We start from the raw sequence: 12,130 nt of genomic DNA on the forward strand, positions 1-12,130 counted from the left end.
AAGATTTTACAAGTGTCTTTACTGATACACCTGAGTGATGTGCAGCATCAGTGCATCCCTTAGCACTGATCAACCCAGAAAACCAAGTGCTCTTCCCTGTCTCATAAATAACACACCCTTAGCTGTCATAGATTTTCTGTAAATTTTTCAGCCAGTTACAGAGACATTAAAGGAAATAGTGACCTAATTCTGACACTGTGGTTTCATAATGTAAAGATAACCTAATTCTTCAGTAGTCCCAAAACTCCTCTCCCTGATAAATGACCTTCTCCGTAAAGTATTTAATATTGCTTTCAGCAATTAGAGGACTGAACAGAATATGCAAACTGGAAATTAAAGAGCCTTGCTTTTCCTTTAGATCAGTTAGGATGATGTGCACAAACACAGAAAAACAGTATGAATTTTATTGATGTACTGCTCTGCATCCTAAGATATGGGCAATCAGATCTCTTGCTTCAGTGAGTACTGAGATCACAGGTCATGAAGGAAAGTTGCTTTCCCCCACAGTACAACACTATTGCTTTGGCGCCTAGAAGTTCCCTTTCATTTTCCTAACCATCAACAGGTATGGGCTCTAAATAGATCAAGAAAGGTGTTGGTACAACAGTTCCAATTAGAGTTAGCAAAGACAATGGCCAAAGATATTCAGCAAGCAGCAATATGACAGATTCCTACCATATTATTAATCTGATCAAAAATAGTTTACATCATCAATTTAAAATATCTTAGCCCCCAATTCAACAGAAAACTGCACTGAAAAGCAAAAAATAGACAAATCAACCAGGATACAGATTATCTTAGCATGACTTACCCTTATGCATGGCCTGAAAAAGTGGAAGAGAATAAGACAGGGAATGGTCATGAACTTTTCAGGGAACAGGCTAACTGGATGGATTCATTAACAACAGTTAGTGAAGTAGAGGAGAGCTCTCTGCAGCATCATGCACATATGGAGAATCGGCCTTCTCAGAGGAATGCCTTTACTTCAGCAAGGAAGTGCAACAGATGAAGCTATGTTTTACCTTCCATCACTCCTGCATTACTATCAGTGCAAGAAAGAAAGGTCTAACTTCTCTTGGAGCAAAATCTTGTAACGAGTACACCACTGCACACAGAATCTTCACATACACACACAACCATGTTGCTATTTGCAAGCATCATTAAAATAATCCAATAATTTAATTTTACTTCTTAAAAACACTAATGCCAATACTAATGAATACTTTATTAAAGTTACAGCAATCTGCCTTTTTTGATTGCTTTCCAGACAAAATGCTTGCTGAGCATTCCCGCTTCACTTCTGCAGTCTTCATCCCTTTTGAAGGCCACATGACAGCCTCATGTTACATCATCTGAAATTCACTGCCAAACCTCAGTGCACTTGCTTTGAGAATTTGTGGCTTCCCAAGACTTCTTTCCAGTGACACCAATTCCATAAACCTTCATGGAGCATAAAAGCAGAAGGGTAAGTCCTCCACCCTGGCCTAAGGACCTCTAACAAAATGGGCAGGGAAGCAAGAAAACTGCAAGAACTTAACAAAGTGCCAGGCTTCAGCATGAGGACTTGGGTCAGCTTGGACAGCATGCATTATTGGGAAGCATGCAGAGGAAAACTTCCTTTCATAAGAACAACTAAGTTACTAAGAGCAACAGGATGAAACTTCCAAAGCCCTCCTGGCTAACATATATTAGTATTTTATCAGTGAGCAGCATCCTCACTGAAAGGTACACACTATGTCCTTTTTCTCTCCTTCACAAGTACTCTCCTCTAACAGATGGTCAGTTTCCATGTAGTAATGATCCACTGTAATTAAAAACCCCATTCTCATTAGCCATCCTCCAAGAATACGACAGCTCTGGCTCACTTTTTCTGATGAGTATGTGTTTTGTTTAATGATAAACAGCAGCCAGGAGAATAAAAAATACAGTAAATTTCTACACTGGGGACGAGTGGAGGGGTTGGATTGCAGATTCCTAAAAGACAAAGACCATTCACCAAGGTTGAGAACGCCAAGTTTGAGGGTCAAGACAGACCCTAGTAATCAGCATGTGAAGTTCAGCTGTCTTTTGGAAGGATTCACTGAGTGTAATTCATATTCCCTTCACCTTTCAAGTCCTTTTCTCATTTCAAGTGAAATCAACATTTACAATTAACTGTTCTATTGTGTTCACAGAACATAATTATCACAAACTCTGTTTGCTGTGGAGACACAGATTTACTGCTTCCCCTTCCTGCAATTCCTCTCCTCCTCTCCAGCTAGGAAAGCCAGAGGGCCAACACAGACATATTTTTCAAGAGCCATTACACTTCCACCAACTCTACAGATCATTTTGGATTCGGTGTCCCTCAGAAAGGAGACCTTGTGGACTATTGACAGTGTCTGTACAATTACTGACTCGAAAAATCTGTAACACCCAAGAAAGACCATCATCATCTAGAGGTCCTATGGGGAGGAAGAACAGCTTTGCAGACAGGACCTTTAATCAAACCTCTGCAGATATGGTTTCAATTCTTAGTTCTTCCATAAATCACTCTCTAACACTCACCATCTGTAAATATATATGGAGAAGCATTTCCCACTTCAGATCACAAACACACAGCTGCTGGGAGCACCTTTTACTGTCTTTTAACTCAGAATCTCATCAAGCAGAACCTCAGTTGCTGAGTGGTGTCCCTGAGATGGTACTTCTGCATATAACAACGCAGGCAGAGCCCCACCGTGCTCCATGCTAGGTTACCTGCAGGGTCCCAGGAGGAATAGTAGAGCCACAGAGACAGACAGAATAGTACAAGTTAAAGCATCCTCCCAGGACTAATTTCTTGGCTGGCAGGTACATACTATGGACCCAGGTTTAAGATAGGTTTTTTTGTCTCTACAGCTCCTCTATCAATTTTTCACTTACTTCAAACTTCCCACGAGCCTAGCAAAAACCTGACTGCAAGTCAGTAAAAAGCAGGTATTTTCTAGTGCCAGATCTGACTCCTAGATAGAAAACTATAATTACCAAGAAAAAATTATTTCACGTGGCAGTGATGACACACAATACCTCTTATAGGGAGCTCTATTTTCCACTTCAAGCAAATAGATTTTCTGTCCTGAGCATCAAAAATTTAAACCACTCATACTCCCCAGTGTTTTGCATTGAGCATGGCTCGTTTCCAAAAGTCAATGTCAAAAAGCAGTAGGGAGGTCCAGTGTTACATTACATCTCAATTTTTTCTGCATCAGTCATGTTTGGTTTGCAGTTTTCAAATACAGTTTTATGTGGCGGTTTTTCTGCTGACTCTGAATCCTGAAGTATCAGCCCTGGGTTTTAGAGACAAACTGAGCTATTTTCTTCTGTCACACTTTCACTAATAGCAATATTTTGGCAGGCAAGTTCTGCTCTACTGTGCAGGGTCTCATTGACTGAACAAAGCCACTGTTTCTGTGAATCAGAAGCAGATCTGCTTCTGAGCTGGAGAAGCACTGAAAGGACAAAAAGTTAAAAGCTCTCCAAGTTACCTCAGTCATAAAATCAATAGATGTGACTATGTGCATCACAGGTGGCCAGCTTAGAACATTTGAGCCACGTAGGGTGTGCAGGTAACACTCATGGGTCAGCCCTATCTGACTACAGGTTTGCCTCATGCAGCAACTAAGCACAGGGACCTGTAAAAAGCTGTTGTCACCTCCCTCTCCTGAATTACTCACAGAAATCCCCTTCCCCAGAGCTCTCCTAAATATGAGGTATGTACCCTGTGGCATTCCATCGCTGAGAATTTTAATGCATGTCTCACAGGGCTGGGAGAGCTGGACACCTGCAAGATACAAATGGCTTCATTACGTGTCACTTTTATACAGCTCTTAGACCACATACAGCATAGCTAATAAAATGTCATCTCATCTGCCTGCCACTTCAGAGGTCATTACAACTACATGAAAAAATAAACAAGGACAAAAAAGCAGAGAGATGATCTAGAGCAGACAGAGGGTCTGACTAGAAGAGAAATACACAGTGCTGATTTCAGGTCTGACGTGTCCTCCTGCATGGCCCTGTTAAGACAGTCAAAGCCTCAGGTGCCTTGTAATCCTCAATAAAGGGCTTTGAAACTTGAAGAAGGAAGGTGTCTTAACACCCCTTGTCCCTATCTTCACCTTGGATTTTTGTTAGTTTCCCTGTCAGGAGCACACGGAAGTATTAGGCTTCTCATTGTAGCAGGATGCTCTGCTTAGAGCAGGGGAAAACGAGCTTAAACATTTTTATTTGCAAAGCTATCAGTGGTGAATGGAGAAAGGGATGCCATGCTGCTTTTGGTGTTGAAGAATGCTGAAACCAGTCAGACTCATCAACCCCAAAGTTAAACACTGTGAGGAAGAAAAACGTACCTGATAAAGTACCTGATAAAGGAACCAAGAAGTGATACTACTTACAACTTAAATAAAGATGCTGAGCTGGCACAGCTGGCCTAGAGACATAGGACTGACAGTCAATCACTTTATACTGTTAAAATCCATTCCCACTTTTTAACTGTAGAGTGTTGTAACACGCTTCTTCTCCAAGTGTGTATGTGGAAATTCCTCGCTTGAGTGCGGACGCTCCTCAAGGTTATTCCTCAAGGCTGAGCAAAAGAGGTTTCCCCACAGTCATCAGCATAGGTGAGAAACATCAATCTCTACTTAATAATTAGTTTTACTAGCTTAATATAATTGCTTCAACATTGCTCCAAAAATAGCGCACTATACTAGTAGTTATAGCTACCTATCCTGATTAAGATCTTCTAGTCTGATCATTATAATTATCATAGTAAGTTGAAATAAATAATTTATTTTATATCTATACAGACAGATAAATAGAGATATTTGGGTTGCTATCCTTAATCCTGCAGGACAAAGTTCTATAAAGGTTCAATTACACCTATATAATCCTTTAGGAATAAACTGTTGGCAAAGTCTGGGGCCAAGATTGGTTCCAGCCGCACTAAGACTCCCCTTTGAGAAGGAGTTTAGAAATCAGGAGGATCCTTTCTGCACCTCGTGACTCAGCAGGAGGGCTTCTTTAATACATTTTGTCTGAAGCTCCCATTCTGCCCGCAACACTGGTGAGTCTTGACTTGATTTATTTATTTGACTTACGCTCAGGAAAGGAAGCAGTAAAAAGTGAATTGCACATAGCCACAAAGTAAACACGGTATCTGCCAGGTCCTTGGGTTCTTCTCACTTTTGACCAGTTTTTGCTTTGGAAAATAAAAAACTACAAGGTTTTTCATCTGGAGCAGAGATAAGATGCTTTCATGCTCTGCCAGTGTATGCCAAACCTATTTGGAAGGCAGCATCACCAGGCATCTTTTTGTGAGCAAATCTATTAAAAGAAAGCTCTGTAAAGAAATTGCCTCAAGGCTCCAGTTCAGTGGTAGCTATGGGAGTGTTCCTGCGCTGTTGGCTTGCACTCACTGTGGAAAGTCCCCATGAAGTCATGAATAAACGGAGCTCTTTATGCTTTTGCCATGGGATCACATGGGCATATCAGTCCAAAATGAACAGGAATCTCTTTTACAAAACCCCACTATTCTGAAGATAGAAGAATGGATTCATTTAAGCAGGTCTTCCCAATTCAGTACCTTTGAATAAGAACTGTTAAATAAAAGCTCATGTCATTTGTCAGCTGAAACGTATTTTCTATCTCCATTGCTATATTTGAGTGACTAGGCTTTGAAAACAACTTTTAAAACTCTCTCCTAATTAACACCTTAAACAGAGATAACTTGGAGTCATGTGACTTAACAGCAACTACGTCAAGTAACAGTTTTTGCTCAATGCCAAGGACATTTTAAATTAAGTCTCCCACTGCATGACAGACAACTCTATTCACAGAAATGAGAAAGAAAAAAAACTAAAACAGTAAAAAATGCTAAAACAAATCCACGTGCCCTGTGAGTCTGCAAATGGAAACATCATTGTCCTTACTCAGGCACAGCAATGGTAAACTGAATATTCAAGCTAAGATCCATCACACTTTGCTTAAGCCATCTACAAAGTAGCAAGGTAGAAGCTCTTGTAATAAATTTTACCTGTCTGATCTGCAGCACCTCCCTCACAACGAGTTCAGCCATAGCCTCCGAATCACCTCCAAAAGGAGCTTTTGGGGAATCTCTCGGGTACAGCATCCATAGCACACACCTCCACAGCATAGATAGATAATTAAGCAAAATGACTCCTCTCCATGGAGCTGGAAAGACAGTGGAGTTTTCCTCATACAAAGAATTCTGTCACAAGCTGTTGAGAGCAAGCTTAACAAATCCTCAGGCAGTAGCATCTGGCCAGTCACTGAATAGAGTACCAGGCATTTTAGAGTTTGAAAACTGGCCATCAACATTCTTCTCTCAGAGAGCTGACTTCAACAGCAGCAAAGCCCAGTCTGTGATGAAACCTTTCAAAAATCCTACTTGTGATTATGATGTTCAGGTTCAGGCCTTCACTTGAAATTGCTGGTTTTCTCAGTTGCCCATTTTGTTGCGTTTTTTTTGCAACTGATGGCTCAGGTATAATTTTCTAAAAATTGATTTCAGATAAGACTATAGAACAAGGCTTGACTTTACAAGAGCTTGCAGAAGTGTTTCAAAATAAAAACTTTACTGAAAACAATAGTCTATTAAAAAGGCATTTTTAATGGGCTCGACTATTGCCAAGAGCTCAAAACCAATTCCAGTTCATGACCAAGAGTACTCAGTCTTTCTCCAGTGCCCACTGTTTCACCCTGGAGAACCAAAAGTATTTGTAACCTCTTCCTCCTCCTCCTTTCTGGAGTGCCAGGCAAAAGGCTGCCTCTGCTCTACCTCAAGGAACTGAGCTGTGACCTATCATTAGCACAATCTCAAACTCAATCCCGTGTAATGTCATGTTCTCTGTCAGGGTTTCTTAACCATTTCTAGATTAATAATCCTTCAGAGAAAAACTAATTTAGGGTCCATCCAACACAGCGATGACACTGTCATGTCTCTGTGGCAAACTCTTGCGCTCCCAGTGTTTTCCTTTCAAGCATATGCTCCTGAATCTTTACATGGCCTTTTGTTTCAGCACAGCAGTGCTCATTTCAGCCCTAAGACAGATCTTAAATCTATACAGTCTATATAATCCTAGGCAGACATAATTCAATAAGCCTATTTTTCCTTTTCATGCTACTGGGTTTGAACATTTTCTTTGCTAAACCTGCCCACAACACATCCTATAACACCAAAAACCTTGAGCTGACTACCCATAAAATATATTGCGTCAATGACCAGACATAAATCTGCGCTGATGCTGCAGCAAAAAGAGCCACTGCTGAAATGAATGTCACATCAGGTTGTGGTCTCAGAAGAATAGACAGAAGAAGAGACACTATAGGGCAGAAACAATAAAGGACGAAGCCTTCCTCTATCCCCTGAGCTGCTATGAAGCAAAAAATTAGGCCAGAGACTGTCATTAAAGCAGTATTGTAATTACAGCTTCTAGAACCCTTTACCAGTAAGTTGAGGACAGATAAAAGTTTCTTTAGAAGGTGCTGAGCTTCTTTCAACAGAAAACAGAAAAACATCTCTCAATCATCCACTCAAAAATGTGAGGTCACGTCAGAGAACTGTGTGCATACAGGCACAGTGCTATCAGATTTATAAAAGCGGTGCCTCACACAAGTGCAAATGAACCCTCTCAGCTTTGTCTGGTGGAGGCTGGGAAAGAAAGCAAGTAAGCCAGCAGCTGTTATTCCTCAGAAACCTGATCATAACCTCATCAGGATCTTTGCTTCCCCACTCAGTTACTCAAATTCCAAGCCACTACACTGAACCACAAAAGAGCAGATATGACATTAGTACCAGCAAGGCTGGGCATGGAGAACAGATCAGTAGGTGTCCAGCTGAACTTTGGGCAGAAACAAATTGTGTGCTGTGGATCCTAGGAAAAGAAAGAAAGGAGGAAAGAGACTGTGGGAATACAGGGGAAGAAATTAAGGATGCCTTTATCCTCTAATTTCCCCTCATACTTCTTTATGAAGCACACAGCAAAGCTTTAGAAGACAAAAATACTTCTATATCTATATTCCCACAAGTAAGCAGAATTACAATAGTGTTGTTTCCCTCCTTTCACATTAATTTTATGCACATCTCTCTTAAATATGTTTGTTGAAGAACTCTTCGTAGATCCAGAGTCAGGATCTCCTAATTGCAGTAGTAAGAGTTCTTGAATAATAAGGAAACAGAAACCATCCAGACCCAAACAAGAAATTCTTCCTTCTTTCTGCTCTGGCTGCTCTCCCCTATCCTCCTGAAATGCTGTGATGCTATCTGTTTCTTCATGTTCCTGAGTCTCTCAAGATACAGGAACTGGGAGAGCCAATACCTATGCAGAGTTATACACAGAACCATAGAACGAGGTGGGACACCACCGTCAGGGATGCAGCAGATAAGGACAGCCTTGAGGAAGAACAAATCTTTTCCCACTTTTTGCATGTCACCTCCCGAGATTAAAAAAAAAAAGGGGGGGGGGGGGGGAATGCTGCAAAGAAATAGAAAGAAATAGTAGTTTCATGAGAAACACATTTCATGGTGGGAAGCACAGAGCAAAAAAAATCACTGCTTAAGAACCAGAAAAATTAGAAAGAAGCAACAATTTAAACATCAGTGACATTTCTGATAATGTGTCTAATGGCACAGCACAGAAGAAAATTAATCCTTAACTTTCTAATTTGGATTTATGGGAGAAGTATAATTCAGTGGATCTCCAGTGTGTAACATACAGGGAGTATTTCAGCTTTCCAGAAGCATGTGCTGCTTCAATCAGGATATGTCATTGGAGTAGGTTGGGGAGTACTCATTAAATCACTTGTTTATTATTCACACTACAGGAATGTGAGTTCTATTGGTAAAATGAATCAATCAGAGAGCAAAGAGCTATTCTCTGGAGTCTGCATTAATCAGCCCGACAAGCTGTCACTAAGGATTGGGTCAGGCTCATAACATAGCATCCAACCAGTGGGGAAAAAAATCCCCGAGACGGCTGAAACAGGGAACAGTTCACCCATTTAAAGCTGTCCCCAGAGGCTTGTGTCAACCATTTATTACTGCTCACACACAGCTGCAGAAGCTTTTAAGTGAGAAACCTGCATTCTCGGACGTTCCAGAACTGCGTGGAAACATGCTTGATCCCAGCTAGTTCTGGGAGGACAAGCAAGATGAAGTATCCTGAAAGAAATACTGCTGGGCTTTAATACAGCCCTCTGAAGAAAATGCATTCATGAACCTGGAAAAGGCCTAAAACTAGGACACATGTCAGAACAGATACACTGTTGGGAAACACTCAGAGCTGTCATGCAGTCTGCACTTCAATAAAACGTTTTTTAAAAAAACTACTATTTTTACAGACTATTTTTCATACAAGCACAATGTTTTCAAGGTTTAGCTGTTGCCCAGACTCCCTCAATGTAAGACTAAAATATAAAGTATCATTTAAAAAAATGAGAATGCACCAAAAAATATAGCTTTTTGGTTTTTTTAAAAAACCCAAACGAAAGAAAAACCCACAACCATTAACCTGCCCCACTCCCTGCCCTGCTGGTAAAACTCATGAACCCCTAAAATCTCATTATTCAGAGGTATACACTCTGTTAACAAGAATAAACGTAACAGAGAATACAAGCACTAGCCAGGCTGCAGGAGCCCTAAAAACAGACCAGAAATGTGGAACAAAAAAAAAGCACTCAGCAGTTCTGGTAATACTGTGAAGCCGTGTAACACATATAGCAACGCATAAAATCAATACACCATACCAGAGAACACAATCACACACTGTGGTCACTCGGATGGAGGAGTGATAAGATCAATGTTTCTGTTCTTGTCAGCACTTGCACCAGCCGCACCTTCAAGCTGGACGGAGTTTAAAACTGAGCATGACCTACAGGGCCAGAGCTGCAGGATGGGCTACAAAAGTTGCTGAATAGCTCAAAGAGGGAGAAGTGGTTTAGCTGAAGTGTACCTCAGGGAAGGCTGCCAGGGAAGGCAGTCCGGAGGGAAAAACAATAAAAGGATGAGTGTCTAATTGCAGCGATGTAATATGAGTGCAAATGCTCAGAAGTGGGGAAGAAAATCTTTCTGTCCTCACAACAGAGCTTCTCCATCTCACTGAACTCTGTATGGAGCGCTGTGCATGCTGCTGCTCTACACTTGATGTTAAAAGCTATGCCACAGAATAACAGAAATATTAGTGCAAGCATTTAAATACAGCCTCAGGCAGCATTGGCAAGACTGTATCCTGCAGATCAAGAGATGTGATTATTCCACTCTATCCAGCACTTGTTAGACCACACTTGGACTACTGTATCCAGGCTTGGTCATCCCAGCTCAAGAAATTGAAGACCATCCTGCATTGTTCCACCAAGACAAAGAACGAGCACAGGTCGCTTCAGAGAAGGTTTTGGCATGTCTGTAAGAAAAACTGAGAACAAACTGAATGAATTGAAAACAAACATTGGAATAGATTACCAAGAGAAATGGTGGCATTCCTCTTGCTATAAATACTCAGTGCTGAGCTTGATAGGACCCTGGGTAACACAAACTAAGGATTTCCCTTCAACAGAAGGTTGGACCAGATGTTCTCTAGAGGTTCCTACCAACCTAGAGCTTTTTCTATGATTCTGTGATCTAAATATATGTTATGCTATATGCACTTCTAAATACTACTTTTTCAGTAAACTCATTTTAAAATAGAATTTCTCAGATTTTTCTTCCCATTCCAGCAATAATAAAAAAAAATTAATGACAAGACAAATGGAGGACTGTTCACTGTTTTTCAGAATTACTGTCAGCATCTATTGAAATTAGCAAGCACAAGACTTAAAAGGAAATTCACAGAATACTTAATTAAACAAATGGACTTTCTGCCAGAGAATTTTGGATAAATGGCTGAAAGGAGTCCCATGAATTCATTCAATTCCTTTAGTGTCTATTAAGCATTTTTTACCATCCACTTAAAAAGACAAGATACACAAACTTTTGGTCTGATCCAGTACATCCAATTTTGCATTTGAGTCTCCTGAATGGGAGATAAATCAAAATAGCAGAAGTCAAACGTAGCAGCATTAAATTGTAACTTCACTATGGTTTATTTGGATCATGAATTTAAATACTCAAAGCAGAACCATGGAAACCCTACCACTAATAAGGTGAACCTTACCACTAATACCTAGTAAATCATGAAGCACAACAATTATTTATTTCAATTAAGCCATAAATGGAAGAACAGACTAAGAGACAAAACAGGAAGAAAATCCAGCAACAGTATCAGGTTCCACTTCTACCTAAAAGCAGAAAGACAAACTCAAATTTCCAAAGAAACTGGGATTCCAACCTGCCAAAGTAACAGATAGCTCTATCACACCAAGATCATACATCATAGCCACCTCCACAGGCGTATTCTATTAAGAAAAAAGAGCCTAAACAAACACAAAAATAAACTGGGAGCAAATCTAACTCCAGCTATCCGCATTTTAAACTGCACCCTGTAAGACACAAAACCAGTGCTGCACTGAAAGACACCCCAGCACCTTCCCAGATGCCAAAAGTGCAAGGAAAGATCCCACCTGAGAGTTCCCTCTACGTTCCACATGCTGAAAAAGCTGTTAGCACAAACATCGCTCAGACAGTAAAAGACTCACGTATGGCGTGAGGGGCTATGGAAAGTAGGAAGAATTGTTACTGTCAGCCATGCAACAACTCCACCTTCTGTAAGTGTTAAATCCAATGCTGGTTTATTTGTTCATTAATTATGGAATATACTTCATTCTCTGGTTTGAAGTCATAAAGAAAATATTACAATGTAATCAATAAAGAGATATGTCCCACAGCCAAGTCTTCACCTTGACTGTCATCTGTTGGATGACAATCTCAAGAAGAGACCTCCAGTTAATTCCGTGACACTTCGCAGGTTGCTGGGGAGGTTTAGGGTTCATGTTGTGTTATGAGAAAACTTCCACTTCTCTACGTACTTCTGGATGTCAGTGGCATGATGCCAGACCTCTAGAGTACACAGCCAAATAAAAGGATGCTGTACTGGTCCTAAACCTGTTGTGCCTGCAGACAACACTGCACAAGCATGTGGAGTTCTGAGGTGGCTTGGCT

The 12,130-nt window shown here is 40.6% G+C and overlaps 1 protein-coding gene across 5 annotated transcripts in view; it reads right to left on the minus strand.

Annotated features, from left to right (window-relative positions):
- Positions 1–12,130, minus strand: part of TSPAN9 (tetraspanin 9) — a 171,216-nt gene that overhangs the window by 71,426 nt on the left and 87,660 nt on the right. Inside the window, exon 1 of one of the 5 annotated variants that reach the window (XM_020584360.2) lies at positions 6,053–6,109. The exons of the other annotated variants lie outside the window; for them this stretch is intronic. Coding sequence (XP_020439949.2) covers positions 6,053–6,094 — 42 coding nt within the window. The 5' untranslated portion in view covers positions 6,095–6,109. Of the gene's footprint in view, positions 1–6,052; positions 6,110–12,130 lie in introns of those variants that run through there. 5 annotated transcript variants of the gene reach the window in all.

Source organism: Corvus cornix, chromosome 1, assembly GCF_000738735.6.
Source record: "Corvus cornix cornix isolate S_Up_H32 chromosome 1, ASM73873v5, whole genome shotgun sequence".
Classification (NCBI taxonomy): Eukaryota; Metazoa; Chordata; class Aves; order Passeriformes; family Corvidae; genus Corvus; species Corvus cornix.